General features: G+C 40.0%; 1 protein-coding gene across 6 annotated transcripts in view; it reads left to right on the forward strand.

Moving 5' to 3' along the window:
* Positions 1 to 1,749: 1,749 nt before the first annotated feature.
* Positions 1,750 to 21,250, forward strand: part of LOC311048959 (H-2 class II histocompatibility antigen, E-S beta chain-like) — a 38,948-nt gene continuing 19,447 nt past the window's right edge. The window contains exons 1-8 of one of the 6 annotated variants that reach the window (XR_014601142.1): positions 1,767 to 1,884; positions 2,418 to 2,672; positions 3,066 to 3,335; positions 5,693 to 5,906; positions 8,284 to 8,351; positions 10,232 to 10,345; positions 10,571 to 10,627; positions 11,545 to 11,722. Coding sequence is in view for 3 of the 6 variants with exons in the window: in XM_084062342.1 (XP_083918468.1) it covers positions 1,821 to 1,884; positions 2,418 to 2,672; positions 3,066 to 3,335; positions 5,693 to 5,906; positions 8,284 to 8,351; positions 19,973 to 20,044 (943 nt within the window). In the remaining 3 variants the exon portion in view is untranslated. Of the gene's footprint in view, positions 1,885 to 2,417; positions 2,673 to 3,065; positions 3,336 to 5,692; positions 5,907 to 8,283; positions 8,352 to 10,231; positions 10,346 to 10,570; positions 10,628 to 11,544; positions 11,723 to 19,972; positions 20,045 to 21,250 lie in introns of all 6 variants that reach the window. The other 5 variants (XM_084062342.1, XM_084062347.1, XM_084062346.1 and 2 more) reach the window with 5 other exon arrangements.

Consider the following 21,250-nt stretch of genomic DNA (forward strand, 5'->3'; position numbering starts at 1 on the left):
GTATGCACGGTTCAGCCAGAACTGGCAAAAACGGCAGAAAAAGAAGAAGAAGAAGAAGAAGAAATGGAATACTGCCAATACCAAAACAGGTACAGAGCTGAGAGCTCTGTCCCTGTAATAATGCCAATAACAAAACGGGTCCATGCTGGAAGCCTGGCCCCGTAATAAATCCTAGATCAACAAGTCCTTGATTAGTCCTTGATTAGTCCCAAACTAAAGCTTTATTTAGCCCTTGTTGGTGCTCATTTCACTATGAAATGGAATAGATTAGATTTAGTGTCCTTATTGTTATGATATGTTTACATTGTCAAAGCGAGTCAAATAAAACAATACATAAATGAATAAATAAATGTACAGTCAGTCTGTCAGGTTGATCCCATCAACATGTCTCTCTCTCTCTAGTAACTGCTGGTGTTTAATAAAATAATAATCCTGATTGGCTGTTGAGTGAATCAGGAAGTGAAATACATGTTAGGGGAGTTTCCAGTGAGAAGCTTCAACCACACACACAAACACACGCACACGCGCACGCGCACACGCACGCGCACACGCACACGCACACACACACACACACACACACACACACACACACACCTCTCATGTGACACTTTGATCACATGACCAGTGTGTTGTCAAAGACATTTGATGGTTTCATCAGTGAGATGTAATGAGGCTTGGATTGATGTTTAATGAACATGAACAGCATTTTACCAGCGACACTGAACACACACGCACACGCACACGCACACACACACACACACACACACACACACACACACACACACACACACACACACACACAGTCTTGTATCTTTTAAACCCATATGAACAGGAGTGTTGCCTGAGATGTTCTGGTAATTTCAAAGTCTAGACCAGGTCAACAGGTGGTCTGGGACCCCTAGAGGGTCAAACACAACGCCTTAAGTTGTAAGCTTGTAGATATACAGTATAGCTTGTAGATCGGCTATTTTCTACGGAGAGGTTTGGTGTGGAGGGAAGAAAAGAGTGAACATAAGTCAAGGTCGAACATACGGCCCGGGGGCCGGACCCGGCCCTTTGACCATCTCATTCCGGCCCTCAAAGTCCTCAAAGAAAAACTAAACGATCCCACAAAAATCTACATCTTAACACATTCACTGCCAGGGGTTTTCTAAAACAGGCTGTAGTCTCTGCCAGCAGTTTAAGCATTCTGACTAATGTTTCAAGAACCACAGAATATTTTCTGTTATCACTATGTAAACACCAAATATCTCAATAGAAAGATTCAAATCTCTCTGTGTTATCACTACACCAAATATCTCAAAAGAAAGATTTGAAAAAAGTGAGTTGATAGCATGTTCCGTTTTTTGTTATTGGTAGTTGAATACATTGTCTGTCTTTAGAAATAGAGACAAAGGCATTTTTTGTGAAAGAGACACAAGACAGGCTGAAAAGTTATTTGAAAAGTGATTTGACATTTTTTTTGCCTTGTGCATAAGGCACAGTATGTACGTGAGGTTAGACATAAGGTGCATATGGTACAGTACATGAGGAGACATAAGCTGTATAAGGTACAGTATGTACATGAGGAGACATACAGTAAGGTGCATAAGCAGCAGCTATATCCTGTTCATGATTATGTGCAATAATCCTGAACGTCGTCTTCCTTGATACAGATGATGTAACATCATATCTTTAATCTGATTGGCTGATTCTTCTAAACTACAGAACGAGTCCTCCTTCATTCTCCTTCAGACTCCAGAACTTCTCTTTCAGTAAACATCTGTTTATTCTGATCTGTTTATTCTCATCTGTTAAATTCAGTTCAGTTTTCATTAGTGATGAAGATTACAGCCACCCTCCTCATCCTCTCCTCTGTACTTCATGTCAAAGCGATCCCAGGAAGTAAGTACATTATATTTATGTTATTATATACATTTATATCTGCTGGTATTATATAAAACCAAATATGAACAATGCACAATACAAACAAATGACCACACGCACGCACGCACGCACGCACGCACGCACGCACGCACACACACACACACACACACACACACACACACACACACACACACACACACACACACACACACACACACACACACACACACTCCTTTTACTACCATATATAATACTGAATGTTGAATGTTGGTCCAAATACATAAATATTAAAACAGATGTTAGGAACTGTTGTTGTGAAATAAATCATTCCGTATGAATTAGGCCTACTTTCATAATAAAAATAATCATTTAAAAAAACATTTGAATCTGTTTCAGTGTGAATAAAACGTCTGACAGGAAGCTACTTTTAATATCCAACCTTTCACTATATATAAGAACCAAACATGATTGTTTAACATGATGATTATGTGTTATTGTCACTGTGAAGAAGTTTGTTGTTGAATTTTATGTCATCTTTGTTTTATTTCCAGTGTTCCATGAGAATATTCTACTTGTTGGCTGTTCAGACATAGTTAAAGACTCATATAAAGAGTGGTTGTATGCACTGGATGGTGAAGTGTTGCTGTACGCAGACTACAACAAAGGGAAGGTGGTGGAGCCTCTGCCTCCGTTTGTAGATCCAGGCACCTACACAGCAGTTTATGAATCAGCTTTGGGTCAGCAGGACTACTGCAAAGACCAGCTGGACACCGTTCTCACTGCCTTGAAGAAACCACCAGTGAAGGGTACATGAATACTACGAACACAATAGTTATTAACTAAAACGGTTGAATGTATTGAACATGAATGAAAATGTTTAAACATTTATGTTTTTTATGGTTAAATATTTTGCTCAAGGTGCTTTAATTTACAAATTATGCATTAGTATCTGCTCTGTACAGCTTGAGCTGTAGGTGAGGTGCAGCAAGGATGTGGACTTCAATAGCCTTTTTCATGTGATAATGATTGACCTCTGAGTTTCACATTTATGCTAGACGGGGGGAAAAATGAGACACACACTAACGTAGAATGTATAGTATGTTTTTAATATATGAACACACACAACTGAATCAGTGTTGAGTTTATACAGATGATAATAAAACTGAACATTAATGACATTTTGAATGGTCTATTTCCAGATGGATATGAGTACTATGAGGCTTACCGCTGTGTGTTTAACTCCAGTGAGCTGAAGGACATACAGTTCATAATGTCATATCATTTCGATGGTGATGAGATGATCAGGTGGGACAGTAGAGTAGATCAGTTTGTTGGATACACTGAGCTTGGTGTGAAGAACGCAGAGAGCTTCAATAAAGATCCCGGACAACTGGCTGTGATAAGAGCAAACCGAGAGACATGCAAAAGCAACATTGAGAAATACTACCAGACTGTTCTGAACAAGAGAGGTGAGCTGATCTCAGAGCAGCACTCAACACTCATCACCTCATAAACTAATGACATGAAATCACAATAAATTATTCTATTCAGAGATGATTAATGGTGTTAAAGTTGATCTTACAATTATTATAAAACATTCCTTAATCTGCTGAGAAACATTTCAGATCCTCTTGATTTATACTGTATCCTAACACGTTGTCAAGCAGTGGAAATAGCAGATCTACAAGCTCACACCATGTGGTGTCACCATCGTACACCAAGTATAAATGAAAAATATAGATGGTTTCATGTTTCATGAGTGTTTTCACCTACATATAATGACCTGCCTAAAATAAAGACACCAGGATTAATGATTTTAAATTAACTTTAAAAAGAACCATGCAGGCTAAAACACACCTCTATACACTTAATTTCACCACCTGATTTTATATTCTAATGATTGTCTTTACTAGTTTGTTTTGTATGTTTTTAATCACTTTAGTAATATTTTACAGGATTATGAGTATTGTTTTGTTTGTTTCTACTCTTGTTCATTTAAGCTATTTTCACTACATGATATTGCTTGTTTTATTTTTGTTTATGTAAAGCACTGTGTAACTGTGAATTATTTAATATTTTTAAATTACATTCGACAACTGCATTCTGTGTTGTAGAAAACTGTAGACTATTGTAGAATCTACGGTATTCTATGAAACGTTCTCTGGTGCCATCTGGTGGCCAAACACTTACACTTACAGTTACAACTTACAATGTAGGCATTTATCAGATGCTCCTAATCCAGAGTGATTTACAGTAAGCAAGGAGAACACAAGGTAATGCATCAAATGCATAGAAATAGTATTCTAGGATCATAGGTTAACATAGAAGCTATCATCAGTCTATACAGTAGTGATGCGCGGGTCAACCCGCGGCGCGGGTGGGTCGAGTCAGAATTTCAGAGGCAATTATGCGGGCTGCGGGTGAGCGGGTCAGCCGCTCTCACACGCAAAAAATAAATAAAAAAATCACATGCTCTTGTTTTGTCTTTATTCCTAATAAGAATAAGAATAATAACAATAAAACAGTTTGAATACACTCGGGGATTATTTTCTAACCATGATTTTACAGAATTAAAAATAAATCGTGGGTCGCGGGGCGGGTTGAGCCATAGATTTATATATGGGTTCGCGGGGCGGGTTGAGGCGGGTTTGGGTTCCGTGGCGGGGCGGGGCGGGTCATGAAAAAACCCGACCCGCGCATCACTACTATACAGTATAATATCAAACAAATAAATAATCTGTACTTTGAAACTATCCAAACTATAGGATGCCAGGTCTACAAATGACCTGGCAACTGTGTACATAACATGCTATCTACATTACATTTTAGCCTTTGAATAAACCTGCAAGGTCATCGAGGCTAGGTCGAGTGCTACATGCTGAGGTGGAGTTGGAAGAGGTGATTCTTCAGATCACGGTGGAAGATTGGGAGTGAGTCTGCAGTTCTGACTGCAATGGGGAGTTTATTCCACAGTTTGGGAGCCAGAAGGGAGAAGAGTCTAGGACGTGTGGAGCGTTGTCCTTGGTGTTTTAGGGAAGGGAGAAGAGTCTGGAACATGTGGAGCATTGTCCAGGGTGTTTTACAGAAGGGAGACGAGTCTATGACGTGTGGAGCGTTGTCCAGGGTGTTTTACAGAAGGGAGAAGAGTCTTGGACGTGTGGAGCGTTGTCCAGGGTGTTTTAGAGAAGGGAAAAGAGTCTTGGACGTGTGGAGCGTTGTCCAGGGTGTTTTAGAGAAGGGAAAAGAGTCTTGGACCTGTGGAGCGTTGTCCAGGGTGTTTTAGAGAAGGGAGAAGAGTCTAGGACGTGTGGAGCGTTGTCCAGGGTGTTTTAGAGAAGGGAAAAGAGTCTTGGACCTGTGGAGCGTTGTCCAGGGTGTTTTAGAGAAGGGAGAAGAGTCTAGGATGTGTGGAGCATTGTTCAGGGTGTTTTAGAGAAAGGAAAAGTGTCTACGATGTGTGGAGTGTTGTCCAGGGTGTTTTAGAGAAGATTCAGACAGCTTCCCTGTGTTAGCTGATCTGAGTGAGTGGGAGGGAGGGGTTGTAGGGTTGGATCAGGCTTGAAGATATGGGGGTGTCATACCTTTGGTTGCTTTGTAGGCCAACATCAGTGTTTTGTACTCTGTGAGAGCAGCAACTGGGAGCCAATGGAGGGAGAGGAGAACGGGGGAGAGCCGGGAAAAACTTGAACATTTTGGCCGGTTGAAGACCAAACGTGTTGCGGCTTTCTGAATTATTTGGTTCTCATTTGGATGATATACAATTATTAATGATAATGACATGTTTCTATGACTGGTAATAATAATATTAATAATCTTATTTTTCCAGTGAAGCCCAAAGTGAGACTGAGGTCAGAGACTCCCCCTGGTGGTAAACACACTCACGTGCTGAGGTGCAGCAGCTACGACTTCTATCCTAAAGTGATCCTGGTGACCTGGTGGAGAGGAGAAGAACCTTTGACCTCTGGTCTCTCCTCTACTGATGAGCTGTCTGATGGAGACTGGTACTACCAGTACCACTCCTACCTGGAGTACACACCCAGGTACACACTTAACAGACACCTATACATAGAAATACACACCTAACAGACACCAATACAACAGTACATAGAAATACACACTTAATAGACACCTAAAGTATACATAGAAATACACAGACACCTCTACTGGTACTACCAGTACCACTCGCGAGCGAGCTGTACATGAACACACACACACACACACACACACACACACACACACACACACACACACACACACACACACACACACACAGGAATATGCTATAACGTGTGTATCTCGTTACTAAGTTTCTTCTGCCTCTTGCCCTCCTATTTTTCTGCAATGGGAAGGGAATAGTGGAATACACAATAAACACTAGAGCGTAGGAGAGCCCAGCGGGGCATTCACATTCCTACACAAAAATAGTCAATCAACTTATTTTTCCCAAAAACAAAATATTAACCAATATTTAGAATCGCGCCGCGTTTCAGAGTGTAGATCGGCTACTTTCGTAATCTGTCCTAATGTTAGTGCTAATTAACAGCTGCTCACTCACTGCCAGACCGGGCGGGGAGGTGGGGCCGCTTCAGCTCTGAGCAGATCCACATGGACACGCATTCAACTTGAAGACGTACGCATGTCATGATTATTTTAGATGGAGAAAATATCAGTATATAAGCTTATCTTATTGCCTATGACGTCTAATGCTATGGTGCCTAATTGTAGTTGTGTTTTTATTGTTACATTTATATAAAATAGTCCATCATCTACTTCTTATGATGACCCTGTGGTGCCCCCCTCTGTACCGTGGTGCCCCCCTCTGCACCGTGGTTCCTCCTCTGCACCGTGGTGCCCCACACACTGGCCCTCATTTATCAATGGAGCGTAAAAAAATGCATATTCTTTGCCTTAAATTTGGCCGTAGGGCAACGTCAAAGTCACATTTATGAAGCGATCCTATACAGCCAATCCTAGCGTACATTTGGACGGAGCTTTGATAAATCTGACGTCTGAAAACGAGCATCATTTAAATAACACGTCCTTAAATATTCTCGAAGCGCCCCGATTTTATGACATGAAGAACCAGAATACGACCAAACAAATCATGAAAAGCCAATATGAAAGAGTTTCCCCCGCTCGCCTCGCCACACACACACACACACACACACACACACACACACACACACACACACACACACACACACACACACACACACACACACACACACACACACACACACACACACACACACACGCCCAACTGTGTCTTTCATGTAATCCGCCGTAACGGTACAATCTTTGTCAGGTAGGCTTGTAGCCTACATGAATGACATATTATGATACCATATATCATTTGGTATGTATATACATTTATTTAACCCATACCGAGCAGTGTGCGTTCGAGTTACACTAAAATAAAGCAGTCATGTAGGCTATTCCCCATGAGACTTGGGCGGGCTGCAGTGAGTCCCGTGCTGCCACGTTAATAAGAGATTGGAGCGTCGGGTTTATATCCTTAACACAGCCAGGACAAGCAACTGTAAGTTTTTAGACCTCAGTGTCCATGAAAAGATGGTCAGGAGTCGACTCCCGAAAATGTTCTTGCAAAAGAGCTCGTATATTTTGAAAATAGAAGATCTACAAGCTCACAACACGTCGCGATGCCACCCGTTGTGAGCTTGTAGATCTGCTATTTTCAAATAGCCAATGCAGCCAGATCTGCAAGCTTAACCGATTGACTGTTAAAGCAGTTTGTTTAAATTAGTTTATAAAATGTTATATTTTCACAGGGATTATTTATTTAGTGAGTGAGATTATACATTTTGGAGTGTATATATGTGTCCAGATGCCTGTCAGATGGTCAGAAAATGCTGCTCCGCATGTCTACAATGGAATAAACGGGTGTAGCTAGCCAACGCCAACAACTGCTCCCGAGCAGATTTGAGATCTCAGCGTGCGGTAGGCTGAAATCAAAGTCAGGATATATTGATAAATGCCGAAAGTTTGCGGTGATTCCGCTGTACGCCCATCATTTGGTCTGCACCGTGTTGATAAATGAGGGCCACTGTGCATAGGTACTGATCATCCTCCTCAGATAAAAAAAGATGCTGTGCTTTTTGAAGAGGATCATCAGCAGAAAAACATGTTTGTACGTGTGTGCGTGCGTGTGTGCGTGTGTGTGTGTGTGTGTGTGCGTGCGTGCGTGCGTGCGTGCGTGCGTGCGTGCGTGCACGTGCGTGCGTGCGCGCGTGTGCGTGCGTGCGCGCGCGCGTGTGTGTGTGTGTGTGTGTGTGTGTGTGTGTGTATGCTGTGCTTTTTGAAGAGGATCATCAGCAGAAAAACATGTTTGTGTGTGTGTGTGTGTGTGTGTGTGTGTGTGTGTGTGTGTGTGTGTGTGTGTGTGTGTGTGTGTTACAGATCAGGAGAGAAGATCACATGCATGGTGGAACATCCCAGCCTGACCGCGCCTATCAAGATGGACTCGGGTCAGTTACTGTAATATATTGCATTCTACTGTACTCTATTGTACTGTACACTATTTGTACCTGAAGGTATATTTGTTTTGCTAAAAGGAAAAACAGCACTACAAAAAAAACAATACAAATAGGCTACATTAAAATTAACATCCTAAAAAGTAACCATTTTAATAAGAAGGCCATGACAGGACTCTCACCTACTTAGAGCTTAAGTGTCTTGTCTAGATGAGGTACATCATCTTTGTTTACTAATGGCTGCTATGGTGGATACAATTCATCTAACAATCATTGTGGTATTGATTAAGTTAATGCACTTACAATTTTGACTTGGTGTGACAAAGACATGCCATGTTCTTAAACCCTTCTGCCCTTGCTGACGTGTGCACAAACGTAAGTGGGACACTTTTTAAATATGTTTTATGAAGGAAAATGAAAAGTAAAAACGTAAAGAAAAAAACGTCCAAAATAACCTCAGGGATAAGCATACAACCCTCTCAAACAGGTGAACAACAGTGGATTCTCATAGAACCTTTATCTGTGTCAGTTCCTTGCCAACACTTGTCTTACACCAATCTATTTACAAGATATCCTAAACTGTACATCCCCCTAGTGTGCCGATAGGGGAATCCTGTAAATTGTGGGAGTCAACTATACAATAGGCCCATGCCCATGTAAGGAATGACCATATGTTACCTTTTGTGTACGGCTCCTGCCTGTATAAATATGTGGCTAACATTGGTGTTGGGGGGAACCTGGGCGGCAGGCATGCTGCTGCTCTGTAACATTATGATGACCTCAAATAAAGAATGGATTGATCCCTAAAACATGGGTTTCCCTGCGTGCAGCTTCCTGATCTCTGAATCTTATTAAGAAACATCTAAAAACTTCCATTACACTGCAGGTACAAAGACATTTATAGATCACACTTCAGCTTATAAGTATAAGTTGGGTCAAGTCTTCTAAAATATATCCTTTGGTTTGGATGTATGTCACACCAGCTGACAAACTTCTCAAGGACTGGACTCATTATTACGTTTATGTACAGAATGTAAAGTAAGGGGGTGAGAGAACACAGCCTTGTGGTGTGCCTGTGGAAGAGTCATCCTAAACTCCTCTATGTTTTCTATAGGTGAATTATATACGGTTGAGACTGCTCAGTTTCATTTTGAAACTCTGTCTTCAACGAGCTTCTCTAAAGTTTGCATTGTGAGAGAAGTGACAATCAGCCTGAAGTCATTCAGACCTTTATGGTTTCTACCAAGACATATAAATGGGCAACTGATTTCAGCTGTTACAATTGCAAACATGACCCAGTTTAATTACTTCAGTCTATATTAGTAGCTTTGACTAGTATTAAAATTCAAATTGTTTTTATGTCCAATGTATTTGTATTTAAGTTCATGAAGTTAACATAAGTATAACTAAATGCATTCAAAATGTAATAAAAAATGTTACTTTTCAAGATTCCAATTCAAAAATACAAAAAAAAACAGGATTCCAATTCAAACAAGCTCAAAACGCGTCCCACTGCGACACGTTTTGAGCTTTTAGATCGGCTATTTTTTATACTTTTGTGTGACATAGAATGGCCCGTCAGTATATGCAATGTGTCCCTCTGGAGTGATTGTGGAAATATAGTGGCCCTCTACATCATCAAAGTTGCATCACCCCTGCTTTAGGAACAGCAGTGATTAATGGCTGCTTCCACATGTTAGCCACCTGTACTAAAACTATTATACACAATAACATATAGTTGGCTGCTACATGACTTTGGCAGTTGGCCACTGATATAGTTTACTTTATTGTAATCTATTTACTGTACAGTTTAACTGTACTGTACTCTGTCTTATATCACATATTGTGTTTGGTTGTTGTCATATTATTGTCAGATGACTCCATGCCAGAGTCAGCGAGGAACAAGGTGGCCATGGGAGCATCAGGTCTGGTTCTGGGTCTGGTCTTGTTCCTGTCTGGATTCATCTACTACCAGTGGAAGAAACAAGGTGATTAACATGTTTAATTAACATGTTTAATTAATGATTATACTACCAATGGAAGAAACAAGGTGATTAACATGTTTAAGTACAACTATAACAATAACTTTAATTACAAGTTATTGTGTTATTGTGTGCACATTTAAGCATTCTATGGAGAAATACACACGATACAGTACATAGGATTTATTTTGTGTGTCTGTTTTAACTGTGTCTCTCTTCTTCTTCTATCAGGTCGTATTCTGGTGCCGACAACCAATGAGAATATTTAGACTCCTCCCACACACCCAGGTTCACTTCCTCTTTCTTTTTACTAAACCTTTTTTGTTTTTGTTTAAAAGTGTATTAAACTATAAAACATGCTTGTGTAAAAAGTGAAACAAATAGCCTGGTAAACCATCCCGGTCGTGCAAATTCACATTATCATGTGTCTTCTGCTTAATTTATTATAATAGTGAATCTATTAATAACATTTTATAATCAAAAGATTTGTCGTATCAGACAACACTGATGAGAGGACGTTCAGGTGATTCAGTCAAGGAAGCTTTTGAAAGGAAGAGACGTGCTGGACGCCGGGAATGCGCCATGACACTCATGGGTGGCAAACTTCGCACCGGAAGTTCAAGAAATACATTGCAGTGAATGGAGCCGGCTGGATCAGTTCATGAACAAACATTATGTCTGAACGATTGCGACAGTACTTAATTTTATTGAGGCATCTAAACAGAGGCAGTACATTGAACACAACATTTCAGTGAACTGTACCCAATGACTCAGTAGGCTACATTGAACACACTGATCATTCCATCACTAGCAGGATCAAAGACAGAACCTTGAGGTCCAAAGGAGAGTGTTCTACCAACTGAGCTGCCCTTTCTTCTATGATACACTATTGACAAAGTATTGGTCAAATGTTGTTTGAATGGACTGAGTTGTTTCTACTTTGATGGTTACTGTAGTTGCAGGGAGGGTGCTGGGAGGTTAGGTTTTAAGTAGTTTACTAATAACTTGTTCATGATCTATTAAGTATGAATAGCATAGTTTAAATCATTAACCATTAACAAACACTTAACAAGTTATGAATACAACATTAACTAATAATTTGGGAATGATTCATTTACTATTATAAGGGAAGGTTATTCTAAAGTGCTAACATGTTCACACTGTTAATTAATTATGATTCATATTGGTTTATTGTCTTTTCACAGAACACCTGGGTGTGTTTTCAGAGAAGCAGAGAGTCATCGCTTCCCCCTGGTGGAGAGAGGAGGAAATACATGTGTGTCCATTCAGCTTTTAAATACTCTTAACAGCAGCACAATGATGACATCATCAACCTTTTTCACAAATGTGTCCTTTAAACAATTAAAAATGCTAATTGTCAACGTGGTTTTGAGGTGAGGTTAAAGGAGCTACACCATGAATTTAAAAAATAATAATAATATTTAATATCATATTGTTTATGTCCCTCAAACGTTTTTCAAAAGGTTTGAGCCTAAATCAAGCCTCAGATACACTCATTCCAACTAACTTCTCTCTGGCTTATAAAGCACTTTCACCTGCAATACCACATTGTCCTGTTTGGCACGGGGCGCTATTGAGCCAGTTTGTATGCATGCTATGTCCTGGTTCTGTGTGGAAAAAGTAAAACAAAAAAAATAAGAACATTTTTTTTTTAAATTAAAAAAAAAAAAAAACGTTTTTTTTTTCTTTTTTTTTCGTTAGAACTGAAAAACGGGAGGAATTGTTCCCAGACGTGACGTAGGCAGGGGGAACAAATCTGACGGACTGTTTTCAGACCAATTTACATAAAAACCACAGATAGCCTATGAAAGCCTGCATGCTCGAAGTCGGGTATTTGTTGGAACAGAAGAGAGGGGGGGAGACCAAAAACACACAAAAATGAAGAAAAAGTTAAAATTCATGGTGTAGACCCTTTAAGGTTAGGGTTAAGGCAGGTTTATAGACTTAGTTTCTGTGAGGTTAAAGGTCAGGGTTTAGGGTTACGGTTAGGTTTATAGACTTAAGTCAAATTCAAATACCGAAAATCCCGGCCACTCGCTCATTCCAACTGGGTCACTCCAACTTCGAACCGGAAGTAGTCGGGTTCCAATTGTTCATTTGCTTCTTGGAGGAGGTGAGTGGAGTCGAGTGGAGGAGGCGAGGAGGCTCTCCGAGTCAGCATGCAGCGAGTGTACATGAAGTGTACGCTTGACCAGTCTCCACATCTCCTCGCGGCAGACTTCCGCATCACGTGTACACGTTTTTTTGTTTTTTTCCCTTCTCCCGTGACGTATACATGGTCCTCCTCCACATGTGGCTACACACACACTGCTTGAAACCAGAAACCATGCCGAAAACACCCTCCCGCCTGATTTGACTAATGATCAATACATCCTGTAATCAATACCTTCCATTTATTATCAATATCGACTGTAAATGATTAATATCTAAAATGCTTAGACAACTGGGCAGGGCTTCCTGTCAGTTCATAAATAATAATTAATTACTCAGCACTATTTGAAGGACACATGGTGAAGTGTCCTTAATGTGTCCTATATGTATAGACTTCAATTTAATACATGATCCATACATTCAGTCTATCCTGTCCCATCGTCCCATGGTTTTAATTATTCATTTTAATTATGTTAATTACGTTCATTAAGAGAATGAGCGCTCTGGGTTGTGACAGTGACATGATGAGAGTCAACAATAACAGAAAGGTCATGCAAACTTCACTAAAGTAAAGAACAAAAAATATTCCTTGGTCAGTATTATTTATCTTTCCGTTTTCAGCTCCACTGTTGTGTTTCTATCCGTTCATATTGGCTGAACGAATAGTTCATTGGCTGAACTATCCGTTCAAATTGGCTGAATCCGTTCATATTGGCTTAAACTAGTTAACAGCTCTGTGGACAAGTGATGAAGATGAAGATGATGATGATGATGATGATGATGAAGCTTGTGGATTCATTTATTTGGCAGTTGTTGATGATCAGGACACACGGGTAGCAAAAACAAAACTTTCAAAAAGTATTGTGTTTACTGTATGAGAGAATGATTTCAAAAGTGGAATCACAGATGTTGGATTTTGGCTTTTATTTGCTTGGTTTGAATGGAATGTCACAATATCAATAAAGGATTGAGAAAACATAATTGTGCCTCATGTTCTCTTAAAGACAGGGTGCCGTGATTTTCAGTGATCCCCCCCCCCCCCCCCCTAAAACATAATCATCAGGTATTATGGTTAAACTAGGAGGAAGATTTTTTTCAAAAAAGTGTACAGAAATTGTTACAAAAAAAAATATGTGGACACGCCTCCAGTTCATTAAGTATACCTGGTTCTCACCTTAGCACCTCCTCCACCACCTTAGCACCACCCACCTGTCCTAGTCCCTCCTCCTCCTCATGCCCACACTTGTTGTGTTATGATAATGAGGAGGAGGGTATATTTTGTCATATTTTGTCATTTTGTTTCAGCCTCCAGGTACAAACTCAAAATAGTCAGAGAAGACATAAAACACCATAAAAACACCACCAACCTCATAGACACATGAAAAACAGAAAAAGTGCAAAACCATGGCACCACCTCTTTAAATTTCACTGCAAGTGGGTTGCCAATTTCAGCCAATCAAGAGAGAGAGCCCATTCATCAGCTTCAATGTTATAGTGTTCCAGTTTAAGTTTCATCACTTCCAATTCCACTTGTTTACTGTGTGAGTTCTCTCTCCTGATTGGATCGGTAAGATTGGTATCCCGAACTGAATATTCATTTGTTTAGTAAAGAGCTGGAGAGACATGGAGACTCCTGTTACTGAACAAACACTCTATATTAATGATTACTATCACAATATAGATCTATTTAACACTGTTACTGAACAAACACTCTATAGTAATGATTACTATCACAATATAGAGCTATTTAACACTGTTACTGAACAAACACTCTATAGCAATGATTACTATCACAATATAGAGCTAGTTAACACTGTTACTGAAAAAACACTATAGCAATGATTACTATCACAATATAGATCTATTTAACAGAGCAGCATACAATCTCAACCTGTTGCTTTGTTGTTGTTGTTTTTTTTATTGGTGTTGTATTATAAGTCAACACTACAACTACTAAGAAAGGTCGCTTTGATATCTTACAGTGTAGAGAAAGCTACACAGTGTGACTGAATGCATGTAAACAAGCAGAGATAGAAGCTAATGTGGCTATCATGTGCCTTAAAGCTACTAGTGACTGGTGTACTGACCATGGTTTTACTGTGCTTGACTGACCAGCCAACTGGTCTGACCTGAACCCTGTAGATAATCTATGTTGTTTGATTCTCTGTCTCTCCCTTTCTCTCTCTCTCTCTCTCACCTCTTTCCCCCGACACGGTCGAGGCAGAAGGCCGCCACCCTAGAGCCTAAGGTCTGCCTGACGTTTCTTCCAGTTAAGAGGGAGTTCTTCGTTGCCACTGTCGCAAAAATTGCTTGTTCTGCCACAGCAGAGGTCAAACTCAAAATAGTCAGAGAAGACATAAAACACCATAAAAACACCACTAGGGGGCTTAATGAAGTTCTATCAACCTCATAGACACATGAAAAACAGAAAAAGTGCAAAACCATGGCACCACCTCTTTAAATTTCACTGCAAGTGGGTTGCCAATTTCAGCCAATCAAGAGAGAGAGAGCCCATTCATCAGCTTCAATGTTATAGTGTTCCAGTTTAAGTTTCATCACTTCCAATTCCACTTGTTTACTGTGTGAGTTCTCTCTCCTGATTGGATCGGTAAGATTGGTATCCCGAACTGAAAATGCATTTGTTTAGTAAAGAGCTGGAGAGACATGGAGACTCCTGTTACTGAACAAACACTCTATAGTAATGATTACTATCACAATATAGATCTATTTAACACTGTTACTGAACAAACACTCTATAGTAATGATTACTATCACAATATAGAGCTATTTAACACTGTTACTGAACAAACACTCTATAGCAATGATTACTATCACAATATAGAGCTAGTTAACACTGTTACTGAAAAAACACTATAGCAATGATTACTATCACAATATAGATCTATTTAACAGAGCAGCATACAATCTCAACCTGTTGCTTTGTTGTTTATTTTTTTTATTGGTGTTGTATTATAAGTCAACACTACAACTACTAAGCAAGGTGGCTTTGATAACTTACAGTGTAGAGAAAGCTACACAGTGTGACTGAATGCATGTAAACAAGCAGAGATAGAAGCTAATGTGGCTATCATGTGCCTTGAAGCTACTAGTGACTGGTGTACTGACCATGGTTTTACTGTGCTTGACTGACCAGCCAACTGGTCTGACCTGAACCCTGTAGATAATCTATGTTGTTTGAGTCACTCCCTCTCTCTCTCTCTCTCTCTCTCTCTCTCTCTCTCTCTCTCTCTCTCTCTCTCTCTCCTCTTTCCCCCGACACGGTCGAGGCAGAAGGCCGCCATCGGTGTTCACTCTCCATTCCGACATCTCACCACTCCGACTAGTGGCTTCCGCGTGCGGTTAGGGTTAGGGTTAGGGTTAGGTATAGGGTTCGTCAACGTCGGAAAGGCGACATGTCGGAAAGGAGAAATGCACCCGCCGCCATCCTAGAGCCTAGGGTCTGCTTGACGTTTCTTCCAGTTAAGAGGGAGTTCTTCGTTGCCACTGTCGCAAAAATTGCTTGTTCAGGGTGGGATTGTCGGGTCTCTTCTCTACATGTAAAGTGTCTTGAGACAACTTGTTGTGATTTGACACTATAATAAAATTGAATTGAATTGCATTGAATTGAATTGAATTGATTGATTGATTGAATACTTTATTAACAGTTTGCAAATAGTACAGTGGTACGATTATACAATGATGCTAAAAAGGATATCCATTGTGGTCCTGTGTATTCAATTAATCAAGACATCTGAAGACATACAATAATGTACAAGACATCATCATCAACACTAGCAGCAATAAACGTATTATGTTTAAGTCATATCTGGTGTTAAAGCTTAGAAGACTTTTCTAGGACCAGTTGCACATTGCAGACAGGTGCTCTTTTATTATTGTCAAGAGGAAGATGAGATACCAGACCAGACCACACAGATGAGTTTAACCCTTGCATTGTGTTAGAAACCTGCATACACTTTAGCTGTTAGCGGGTCAAATTTGATCCGTGATTTAACTCAGCCCAAAATACTCAAATTAAATAATTATACATTTTTTCTCCCACCTCATAGCTGACTTGTTATTTATTCATATCCAGGTAAACACTTTTTAAAATATTATTTTTGGTTAGGATTTCATCTTTCAATATATCTTCTTTTCAATTATAAAAATTCACTCATTACATTTCCTATAATAAAGACAATGGATAATGTTATCTAGCTATACTATACTGATATCAGAAGAACACACATAAAACTACTTATTTTAGTTTTTTAACTTTAAAAATAGCGACATCTGTGGTGTTAAGGGTCAAAATGTACCCGTATACTATAGAAGGTAAAAGGTTATTTATTGTTCATAAACCAAAACTTTATTTTTCTCCTAATAGCAAATGCAAAGTTTCTCTCACTCTCAAACATGCAAACATTGAATATTGACAATTTGGGGGGAATTGAGCCACACTTCTCTGCCGGGTCATATTTGAGCCTTAACACCAAAGATTGTTTTTATAGAGACCATCAGAATTAACTAAATGGTGGCAGTTAATTGTGTTTCGTTAACATAGCCGTTTCTGAATATATAATGAAGCCTTGTTCCAATAAAGAAATGTAAAAGGTACTTTTTACCTATTTAAACTTGACAACGGGTCCCTAACACAATGGAAGGGTTAAGGGCGTTCCAGGGGGTCCACGGCTAAATGATTGATAGTTGGGAAACAAAATGGTCCCTTATGGGTCTGTAACTCTGAGAGCGTACAAATGGAAACAAATGTACCTGTTTGGGTCCATTTGGTTGGTTCCTTTTGTCAGAGTTAAATTAGTTTCAGAGAAAAAATATTAACCATTATGGGGTCCTTGGCAGTGGTGGTAAAAGTACTCTTTACTTAAGTAAAAGTATCAATACTGCAATGTAGAAATGCTGTCAGGAAAGTACAGAGGACCCACAAGAAGGACTCGAGGCAGGCAGGATAAACTTAAAGTATTTATTAAACCGAACAGGCAGGTTAACAAAGGTCAGTTTGTGACTTCAGATGGCTATTCTAACTGCCAAACACAGACTCTCCTTTTCAATGGTCTACGGACTGGCAATAACACTCTCAAACACAGGGTTTAAATAGACAGGGATAGACAGGACACAGGTGAACTCAACAGGAACAATACTACAAAATAAGACACAGCAAACAAGACTATACAGAACATGCAGAACAACAGAACATAGGCCTAATACAAAAGACTATGACTAAAACTAAATCAAATTTGCTGTCAAAATGTACACTAGTACCACTGGTACCACAATGACTTGGCCCAATTCATTCCTGCTAATACCCCCCTATACCCCCCTCTGCCTCCTGCATCTCTACCACAAACAGCCTGATATGTTCTAAACTAAAGCCAGGAGTTTACGTACAGTATTATCACATTGATTGGAAATAGGGGGAAAACAATTAGCATGACTCGGTACAAACCAAGCTAACAGAAGCTCATGAAATGAACACATCTCAGTTGTGTAACTATGTGTAAAGACAGCAATGTATTGACGGGGAGTGAACTACGCTTGATTGAGTGCCTGTCTCAAGGTGTTTGCTATGCAGCTGCAAGTTTAGCGAGACGGGAGGACACTTGACATTGCTGCATCAGGAGGACACTTGACATTGCTGCATCAGGTGCAGCAATGTCTGCTTCAGGTGGAACTTGAGACTAAAACTGACCCATGGCAGCCAGCTCAAGTTAATTATAAAACGATTACAATTACAAAACAAGTTAATTTATCATTATTGCTGTTCTTCTTGATAAGGGCCAACCCTAACCCTTGGGCAGGGCATTAAAAACGGGCCCTTTGGGCATCAGAGGCAATGAGAGCTCTTCCCTCAAGATCTCTGTCTGTGGTAGGTCTTCCCTCCTCAATGAATTCTCTGGTGACGTACGAGATGACTGTTACTGCTGAAACTTGCTCCACACTGGTCACAGTGGTAGGGCTTCTCTCCTGTATGAATTATCTTGTGTTTATTTAGATCACTGGTCCTGCTGAACCTTGCTCCACACTGGTCACAGGTGTAGGGCTTCTCTCCTGTATGAATTCTCAGGTGAAGTTTGAGATGACTGTTCTGGCTGAACCGTTTACCACACTGGTCACAGTGGTAGGGCTTATGTCCTCTATGAATTCTCTGGTGTATATTGAGATCACTGCTCCTGCTGAACCTTGCTCCACACTGGTCACAGGTGTAGTAGCCTCGGAAACCCATGCCTTTTTTTTTGTTTCAAAAGAAAAAAAGCCTGGGAGAACCTTGCAGGAACGCTGGTCTTAGGACCTTGTTATCTCCTAACCAATCAGAGTGCCTGGGTTTGGCTCCGCCCTTCAAGACCATCGATTGGGCTCGTTCTTTCAGTCTACAGGTGTAGGGCTTCTCTCTATGAATTCTCTGGTGAAGTTTGAGATTACGGTTCTGGCTGAACCGTTTACCACACTGGTCACAGTGGTAGGGCATTAGTCCTGTATGAATTTTCTGGTGTCTGATGGTAAGAGTTACCATTTTCAGTACTTTTACTCAGAAGCAAATATTGTACTTTTACTCCACTACAATTATTTGACAACTTTAGTTACTTTCAGATATAAATTATTATATTATAAAACATACATTAATCACTTTAACCCTATTTTATACATAGGCTATTTGAAAATAGCAGATCTACAAGCTCACAACGCGTCTCGTTGTCAGCTTGTAGATCAGTATTTTCAAACATTTTAGTACTATTACCTTTGGTACTTTAAATACATTGTGATGACAATACTTTTGTACTTTTATTCAAGTCAATTTTGAATTCTGGACTTTAACTTGTAACAGAGTATTTTTATACAGCAGTATTGGTACTTTTACTTAAGTAAAGTATTTGAGTACTTTTTCTCCATCACTGGCTGCGGACAATGGCGTCTCTTCCATGTGGCTCTGAAACCACAATCCACAAGTTACTATTATTTGGTCTGAATTAAACTCCTATAAAGTAAATACTCAAAAATAAATCACAGTTCACATCATGAAGCACCTTTCCCTATTATGTTTGTTCAAGCTTTGAGCTTGTGACGACAGTTTAATGACCTGTAAACAGACAGTTTAATGACCTGTAAACAGACAGTTTAATGACCTGTAAATAGACAGTTTAAAGGGGGTACACCATGAATTTTAACTTTTTCTTCTTTTTTGTGTGTTTTTGGTCTCCCCTACCTCTCTTCTATCCTCAAAAATACCCCCGTTTGAACACTCAGGCTTTCACAGCAAATCTGGGGTTTTCTGTAAATTGGTCTAAAAACAGGCCAAACTGAATTGTTCGGGCTAGTGATGTCACTAGCCCGAACAATTCCTCCAGTTTTTCAGTTCCAACCAAAAAAAAATAAAAAAATAATCTTTTTTAAAAAAGAAATAATTTTCTTATTTCTTTCTTATTTTGTTTTTTTACTTTTTCCACACAGAACCAGGAGATAACATGCATACAAACTGGCTCAATAGCGCCCCGTGCCAAACAGGACAATGTGGTATTGCAGGTGAAAGTGCTTTATAAGCCACAGAGAAGTTAGTTGGAATGAGTATATCTGAGGCTCAAACCTTTTGAAAAACGTTTGAGGGACATAAACAATATGATATTAAATACTAGAAAAAGTGCTCCTCGGAGCACAGGTCTCCACCAGGTCAGGTACGTTATTCTGGCCTCCTGGTGGCGCTATAATAGGCCAATGTGAAAAGGGTGCCATTTATTCTTAGGTCTTTCACGGCAAGCAGACACTGCATTCATGATTTGAGGCATTTTGTTCTAAAAATGTGTTTTGCTAAATTAGACCTGCTGGTGGCGCTATAACAGGCCAATGTGAAAAGGGTGGCATTTCTTCCTCGGCCTAGTGGGAATGTGCGTGTGAAATTTCAAGGAAATCGCAAGCTGCGTGCATAGTTTGAGGCTTTTTGTTCAAAACGGACCAATCCTGCAAACTTTGGAAGCCAACCTTAGCCAATGAGGATGGAATATGGGAAATCGGACAGATCCGTGTTGATCACATGACTATAGAGATACTGTGTACCGATTTGCATGACGTTTGGGTAAAATCTGTAGGAGTAATGTAAAAATGCACAAATCGACCTCCTGGTGGCGCTATAACAGGCCCATGTGAAAACATTGGGGCAGAGGTTCTGAATTGGCATCCAGGGAGTGTGTGTGCAAAGTTTCGGAGCGACCGGGCCAACGGTGCCGGAGATTAGCTGGTAACACACAGACAGGAGGGACACACACACACACGGACGGACACAGGGACGGACGGACGGAGGGTAAAACATACTCTCTCGCCATGCCTTCGGCCTGGCGGAGACAATTATTATTATTTTTTAAATTCATGGTGTAACCCCTTTAATGACCTGTAAACAGACAGTTTAATGACCTGAAAACATGGACCAGCGTGAATGAATGGACGATGTGTTCCTCTCAAACACCAGAGAGTATCTGAGGAGAAAACAAACAGCGCCGTTCCCCCCTGTGGCAGACCAACACAATCGATCACCGACTCACGAAGACACACACTAGCCGATCACAGAATGATAGATCAATATTATGCTGTAAAACAGTGGTTTTCAACCTTTTTCATGCCAAGGACCCCTAAATTGATAGATATTTGGCTGCGGACCCCCATTTGAAAATGTTTTGTGCAAGGGACCCCCAATAGCGATACCAGTTAATTCTCGCTTTAAAAGATACATTTTCATTT

This window comes from Gymnoscopelus microlampas (genome assembly GCF_963454915.1).
Source record: "Gymnoscopelus microlampas genome assembly, chromosome: 7".
Classification (NCBI taxonomy): domain Eukaryota; kingdom Metazoa; phylum Chordata; class Actinopteri; order Myctophiformes; family Myctophidae; genus Gymnoscopelus; species Gymnoscopelus microlampas.